This window comes from Ixodes scapularis, unplaced genomic scaffold, assembly GCF_016920785.2.
Source record: "Ixodes scapularis isolate PalLabHiFi unplaced genomic scaffold, ASM1692078v2 PGA_scaffold12__126_contigs__length_90152505, whole genome shotgun sequence".
Classification (NCBI taxonomy): Eukaryota; Metazoa; Arthropoda; class Arachnida; order Ixodida; family Ixodidae; genus Ixodes; species Ixodes scapularis.
In genome coordinates, this window is record NW_024609838.1 from 28,565,209 (window position 1) to 28,572,959 (window position 7,751).

Below are 7,751 nucleotides of genomic sequence, written 5' to 3' on the forward strand. Positions count from 1 at the left end.
TCAAACTGTAGAAGTTCTCGCCCGACGTGCGAACATTAAATCACAACTTGGTGTGTGTAATTGAAGTCCTCTGCTAGCATTTTTTTTTTCTTTAAAATTTATCTAGCGTTATCTTTGGCGAGAGCTTGAGCCAGTAATGTTTTGTTTACTTTTTTCCTACCCCCAGAAATGAATCATTTGTAAGTAACAACAGTCAAGAAAACGCACAATAAATAGTATGTTTAGTTTATGCTAAACACCGATCCAATAGTCTATTGAAATGCATCTAGCTGGCTTCGCTACTTCAAAGCAGCGTTTTGAAACGGCACAGAGCGACTGCGTGAGGGTACCATTAGTAACCTACAATTATATTTCCTAGAGAGTGAGAGATATTTATTATACGCCGATCTTAAATCAATCTCGCGCTGTAGATTGCAGACGTCAAAAGTGGTGCTGTCCAGACCATTGACTAACAACTGATACAACAATGAAGTGTTAGATGCCACAAGTGCGCAGCTTGCAGAAGTCTCCGGGAGAACAACACGTGCGCTGTGACGGCATCGTACCTGTGGGCCTCAAATCAATCGCTAAACGCAAGTTTTTTTAAAAGGAGATTCCTAAGAAACAGCCTGCGTCGACCCTCGAGCCGACAACAGCCGTTGAAGGTCCATCAAACGCCGCGTAGAGTGTTCCTTGAAGACAGCGCACGCGCTGTAGTGCCATCGTAGCAAGGTTTGACGAGAATCAGTGAGCTGCCATCAGTATATGAAGAGGCCTAGTTATGGCCTCTGCATGAGCAGAGTTACTGCTTCACTGGCCGCGTGGTCGGATTGATCGTCTGGAAACCGGGTTTTTAATAGGTAATGCCATTCCCTCCAATCGCGTTGCAGTTACTGCTCCTGGCTACGTTTCTGATGTCGGTTTGCGTATTTTAGTCTACTCGTCAATCGCATTGTTGTTAGTTTTATGAGAGTCAATATCTCTTCAGCATTTGACGAAACCGCCATCTGCATTCAAGTAGTAGCATACGTTGTAAAGCGCTAACTCACCGGCTCGAGAAAAAAAAATATCGCTTGTTTTACCCTCTTTGCGCTGAACACCTAAAGACATTATATCCGTTTGATCAGGTATACTATCGCTAAATGAGTATAATCGTAGATATGGGGTTCGACTCCAGCCGATGCCGGAGGTTCTAGGGTTTGTTTCCATGCGACATGGGGCCTTCGCTGACCGGGGTGCGTCGAGAGTATCCGCTTCGAAGACTCGGAACGCGTTAAGGAGTTGACCAGAATCCAACCAGGTTCTCCCGAGGTTCCAAAAGCACACCTCTGCGGTGTACACGCAGACGCGAGAGGAGATTCACGGGCGCCAACTTACCCGCCACGGCTGCGACAAACGCGAGGGCTACGAGCACCCTCATGGTGATGGGCGAGCTTGTTGTGGAGTCTCTTCGACAAGGACCCGGTGTTACCGAAGCCCTGAGCGTGACTGCCCTGCGGCGGACCAGGGGCAGCTTTTATACGCCGCACAGGTCGAGCCAGGCAAGCGCTTGGCTAAGCAGCGACCGCTGACCGTGGCCGGGGCCCGAGCCAAGGTCGCCCGTTCCAGGCGCTGTCCCATGCAGAAAAAAGGCTCGGTCCTCTCTTCAAACCCCGCTCCTCGCCGCAGCAGCAGTCCTGTAATCGCTGGGCCCAAGTGCTGTAGCTCGGCCGATAACGGTGCACGCACGCCACCGAGAGACGTTGCATTCAGGGTGAAAGTGGCCTTCTGTGTGTCTTGCCCTGAACACCGCCTTCGTCGCGGCCGATGCTCCCGGTGTTTTCTAGGCTTGTCTTGTCATCTTCCGGGGTCTTCTAGTGTTTCCTACAGTCTCATAGAGCCCCCAAGATTATTTCAGGACGGAACAGTCGCCGTGTTGGAACGCGTATTGAAAATCCACCGTTATGGAGCTCGAGTCGATGAAAACTCAACATCTTGGTGTCATTTGAAGGCGAATACTCTCACGCGTTTCTTAGCAAGAGCTTGAAGCTTCCACTTATGCCTCCGTGCCACGCACTCTAAAAATGCCTGAGCATCTATATTCACAGAAAACTTGAGAAACGCCTCTTGGGGCGAGTTCCAAAGCATTATAATGTTGTTCCTCAGTCAATGAAATCTCGGCATTAGCTACTAAGAACACCAAAAAACAATGTACGAAGTAAAATGCACGAACATATTAAGCAAGTCCTTCGTTTCTTAACTTGTCAACGACCTTACTTCCCTCGCTGATTAGTCCAAGGACCGGTCGCCGCGAATGGTGGAGCCCTTTTAAGATACGGCACAAAATATTAACCCGCAGTGAATGCCACCTCACATACGCAGCTTTCCAAGCAGATTACATGTTTGACCAATCCTTTCTTTGGGCTTTTGCCATCCTCTGGCTTTCCACTTTGTATGACCAATATATAACGAAGGATCTCCATCTGGTTTTCGAAAAGATTGCCTCAGCTGCATGACGTTATACTGGCACTTGATATATAAAAAGAAGCACTCGAAGGAAAGTTATGGGACATCATTTTTCTCCGGAAAACGAGACAGGAAATCACGGTGAACATTTTCAGGACCCAAGCAAACGATGAAGCTCAAAATACAATTATATAAAACAATATAAAAAAAAATCCCTGGACATACCTAATTCTTTTGCGTATCTAATCGTATTACGGGCTTTGCCATTCGCTAAGATTCTTCTGTGATTTGCAGTGACTAATTGTCTCCATCTCCTGCAGGAAAGTGAAGTCAGATTATTTAAAGCGTACTTCCAGCTTTCGAAACACAATAACAACAAAAAAATGTATGCGGTATATATGGACGTACTGAATACCGCCGACACGCATTATCGCCCTCTTATCACACCAGTGCTCGGAGTTTCAAATCTGCTCTAAAAGATGGAGGTCAATTAGTGCGATTATACTGAGCATCGGAAATTGCTAAATCATATACGCATGCCCGTTTTCACTTTTTTCAAGTGTTTGGTTTCGAAATTTATGTGTGCATTGTGTGCAATTATGTGTGCAATTATGAATCGTAAATCCTGTGCATATAAAGCGCATGGCATTTATGTCTCTGGGACACAAAACCCCATGTTGGGTAACGGCTCCAGCCTGCAGATATGCACACAAAACTATTTTACACCCTCAAAGGTGTTTAAAGGGTGCTCCAGAGACTCACACAAATGAATATACCCTTGAAGCACCATTATTTTGAATATTACACCTATTTTAATCGCAAGATAGGGCGCTGCTGCCTAAAACACCTATCATTTTTGAAGGGTGTAATAAAGGTGTGGAAGAGAGTGCTGCCGTGGAAAAGGGTGTAAGCCCACCATACACCCGCTTCAACTATTCAGCAGCTTTAGGGGAAGTTGTATAAGGAATGTATACGAATATCGAATTAATATTACATACACCAATGCTTTTGATTTGGGGAATACGTTCCCTGAACTTGGATACATTACTATTTTTTTTTGAAATATTGACGACAACAAAAGGTTCGTAATTGGGAAGGCATGCAGTCACTTGCGAACGAACGCCTTTCAATTATTGTCGAGCGTAAAATGTGGTGAAACAGCCAACCGTATAGTCCTGATTACAGACTCATGAGTGCTTCATTGCGTCAGTAGTTTCTGTGCATCAGTAACTGTACTACGTGATGCTAGCATGCTTGTAAACATGTTGCCCGTAAAAAATCTTTAGGATGCTGCTGAGACTGCCCCAAATTAAGGCGATCGCCAGCTTCCTAAGGGTGTTGCTGTAACGTCCTTAGACGTTAGCCCTATGGTACAAGCTGAGTTACACCCTTGAAGCCGCGGTAGTTACGCCGCCCACATTTCATACAAAAGGCACGATGTTTGCTGGTGTTTTGGTGACAGGATTATATGCGAACGCACCAAAGCACGTTTGCCTTATGCATACGTGTGCTTCGAGCCTGTACGCAGCCGGTCTTTGTACCACCAATGTAAGAGAACTGGTACAAAAAAAAAAAGTTTGAGGCAGTAGGGAGTTTTAGGGAACTGTTTTTGCACCAACGATGTATATGGTACGATTGGCCTTATGTACGAACTGCGCATGCGCGAGTTTTTTGCAATAGCGCATGCGCAGTGCGTATACCGGAGGGCCCATCGTACCATATCCAATGAGCAAAAACGGTTCCCTAGAACTCCCTAGTGCCTGCGGAATGTTTTTTGAATGGTGTATGCGGGGAGCAAGTTCGTCTGCTCCTTTTACAAGGGTTGTAGTGAAGTCAGAAAGTCACCGACCTCTGATTGGCTCTGATGGAAGGAGAGGGTAGACCTCAAGGCAGTTTGGTTTGTGGTCTACCCACTATCCTTCGTTCAGAGCCAATGAGAACTCGGCGTCTTTCCGACCACACCAAAACACCTGCAAAGAAAAACAAAAAAAAAAAAAACAAAAAAAAAAAAACAGACGAACTTGTACTTTGCATTGGCAGTGAAACGAAGCGGGAAGGATTTACAATTTTTAATTCTGTGCAATAGAAAATAGACTATTTGAGTGCGGACTGCAACTGCACGCGCAGTTTATTGGCACCAGGATTAACAGGAATTTCTTAGCTGCAAAAAAAAAAAAAAGAGCATGTTTCTTTAACCATTTTTTTAGACCACCTGAGACTGGGTGGAAGAAACACGACGACGTCTCAAAGAGACGTCGTCGTGCTTCTTCCACCCAGTTTCAGGTGGTCTAAAAAAATGGTAAACTTACACCAGCTCGCCTGCGCCCTAACTGTTTTTTCATGTTTCTTTGTTGTTGTTGTTGTTGTTGCTTTTTTTTTTTTTTTTAGGGGGGGGGGGGGGGGCGGGATATGAGCGCGTGTATAGCTGTCGGTGCGCTTGCTCAAGGTATACGTATATATACATTGACAACATTGTTTCTATAGGCTTAATCACGTAGAAGCGATCCAGACAGTGAAAGAAAAAAAACGAGGCACCCAAGTTCCGATTTGCGCGCTCGGCAACATTGTTTGGTTAATATTTCGTTCCTGGTATACTTTTATGCAGGACTGAGATTAATGATGATCTTGTGGTGGTAATCCGAAATTTACTTGAGCATACACGAACTCACATAAGCAAACAAAATAAACAAGTTTTTTTGTTGTTGTTTTTTTACGTTATACACTTGCATTTTTTCGAGGTACAGCTCTCCTTTTTGCGGTTTCTGGCCGCAAGTTGTTTCTGTTAGCATTGCGTCCATTTGTAATAGATAGCAATAAACACCAAATATTCTTACCAGTGCGTGGCTTCTTAAGTTCACGCTCCTTGCTTCGCGATTCCCTTTTCGGCTTTCGTACCGGCTAATCCAGTGACCTCGTTTTCTACAGAGCGACATTCATTAAGACGAGGAGGCCTCGGGACGCTTTGCGTTTATTTGAGCTGTCGGCTACCGTAGAGCAAGCTGAACGCTGTATCCCTTACGCAGAATCGCGTTGGCAATTAAAGGCCGAAAACTCCGGTAAATCTTCGTAACTTGGTGCATACTAAAGGTTCGTCATTGACTTCAGGGGACTGCCTAGTGTGAGACAGCGTCGAGCGGAACAGAAAATAAACAAAAGAAGAGTCGCTGAGAATCGTCTCGGTTCAGTGACACGAGGAGCGAACTTGAGAACCTGACAACACGGTATAAGCGGCAATTCAGCGAAGATAACGCACGCGCTTGCTCGATTTCTCGGGTTCCCCACCCCACTTATGGCGGGCTATCTGGCCGCGTTTTGTTGGGATCCGCCTCGCTCCATACACTTCGTTCGACTCCAAGTCTGAGCGCAGCCGACGCTATGCCGAGAGCAAGTTGTCTGCTTCTTGCGGAGGAGTTTCGGTGACGTCAGAACGACGCCGAGGCCTGATTGGCTGTGGGTGGATCTCAATGGTAAATGCCTTCAGGTCTACCCACTATTTTTTTTTTTCAATCAGCCAATAAACGCTTGGCATTCTGACATCGGCGCAACCCCTGTGAAGGAAGCAGAACTTGCGCTTTGCATAGCGTCCGATATAGACAATCAAGCAGCACCAACGCTTCTTTGTCATGGCACTCAGCGTCTCAGTGCATTTTCTATCAACTGCTAGCCAATCACTCTCAGCAAACGCGCCATGATCCTGTGCTTTGTGTGTGTGTGTTTGCATGTGCGTGTGTGTGTGATTGGTTTATCCGGTGTTTGCAAACGTGCAAAGGTCACGTGCGCCGCATAAATGGATGGATGATAACGGCTGTACTTTGTATAGTGGCTTGTAGCTTGCGCCACCTAGCCTAGAAAGTAAAATAATTAAGAGCCGTGACAATGCACTTTTAGGGCTGCCCCCGGATCGTTGCATCGTCCGCGGTCAGACTTGTCAAACAAAGCAGAAGAAGATACGCAAATGCGTCCCAGGGTGTCAGTTCGTGTTACCGCAAGAAGTATCCATGCATGATCATTCAACTACATGGAGTGCCGTGTTCCCGCTATTTGTAAAAATGTTCAGTACATGTTCGGCATGTCAGTCACCCACCATGGAGGAGGAGGAGGGGTCCTTAGAGTGTACGAAGTGTGCGAGCACGTACCATTTTGGAAAATGTGAGGGCATCACTGGGGAGAAGTCTTACAAAGGAAAGAAAAAAAGACGCAAAAAAGACTTGGCGGTGTCCAACGTGTAGGAGCGGTTCCTCGCGTGCAAGCTGCAGTGAAGGCAACCAGGCTGAACTTAGTATAGTGTCTGTTTTAGCGTCGATCAACCAGAGGGTGTGGTATCTGCCACTCCTAAACGCAAAAGTAGAGAGCATGGAACATTCCATCCAGTACATGTCGAAGCAGTTCGATGATTTTGAGAAAAGTATAAAACGTCAGAAAGCAGATATAAAAAAACTCAGAAAGAGAGCGACAGAACTAGAGGGGAAAGATGAAACGAACAGAATAATGCAAGATCAACTCCTGCAAGAAGTGAATGAACTGGAATTCAGGAGTAGTAGGCCACTGAATCCTAAAATCCCCGGGATTTCCGAAGTGTAGGGCGAAGACCTGATGGTCTCATTAAACCATGCTTGCTAACAAACTTGAGGTCCACGAACTAACACAGAACGATATCGTGTCTGTTTACAGGCTGCCCGTCGAGGCCAGATAACGTCCCCGGAAGTATTAGGGCGAAACCCTTTCTTGTCCAATTGAGTGAAAAAGCGTCGTATCAGCCGATAAAAAAAATACGATTGAGCGGCACGGGCCGCTCAATGGGCGACCCTACTTGTCCCATTACCTTGGCCTCGTCCTTGCGATTGTCCTAGGAGTCGCCCTGGACCTCTAGGATGACCTCACCTGTCACATTACGTGAAAAACTAGCGTCGTCGGCGTTGTGACCGAAATATGGCCATAAAAATACGTCATCAAGCGTCATCAGCGCGATGTCATCAAGCGTCATCATACATCATCAGCTTGGTCACCGGCGGAGCGCCGTGTGAAAAAGGTGCACTTCGAACTTCATCTGTGCTCGTTGTGTGCTTCGTGCGATGGACAGTAAGGCGACCGCGTCTACAGCTACGGCAACGACATCGGCAGAGCATCTACATCTACGGCGGCTTCCGCAGGCAAACATGAACGCCCACGCAAATACAGCAGAGCCTCCTTAAGTGTCCTCTTTTAGGCGTCGTTCTCGACGTACTTGGCGTCGATCTCTAGGAAGTCGTCCTAAACTTTAATACGTCTAGAAACATTACTCGAAAACATTTTTTTTCCGTGGCACCATAATGCTTTCACCATCCTAC

At 46.3% G+C, this 7,751-nt stretch overlaps 1 protein-coding gene across 1 annotated transcript in view; it reads right to left on the reverse strand.

Moving 5' to 3' along the window:
• Nucleotides 1–1,582, reverse strand: part of LOC115316619 (vitellogenin-5) — a 30,502-nt gene extending 28,920 nt beyond the window's left edge. Inside the window, exon 1 of the mRNA XM_042289488.1 lies at nt 1,357–1,582. Within this exon, the coding sequence (XP_042145422.1) occupies nt 1,357–1,399 (43 nt within the window). The 5' untranslated portion in view covers nt 1,400–1,582. The remainder of the gene's footprint in view (nt 1–1,356) is intronic.
• Nucleotides 1,583–7,751: the final 6,169 nt, after the last annotated feature.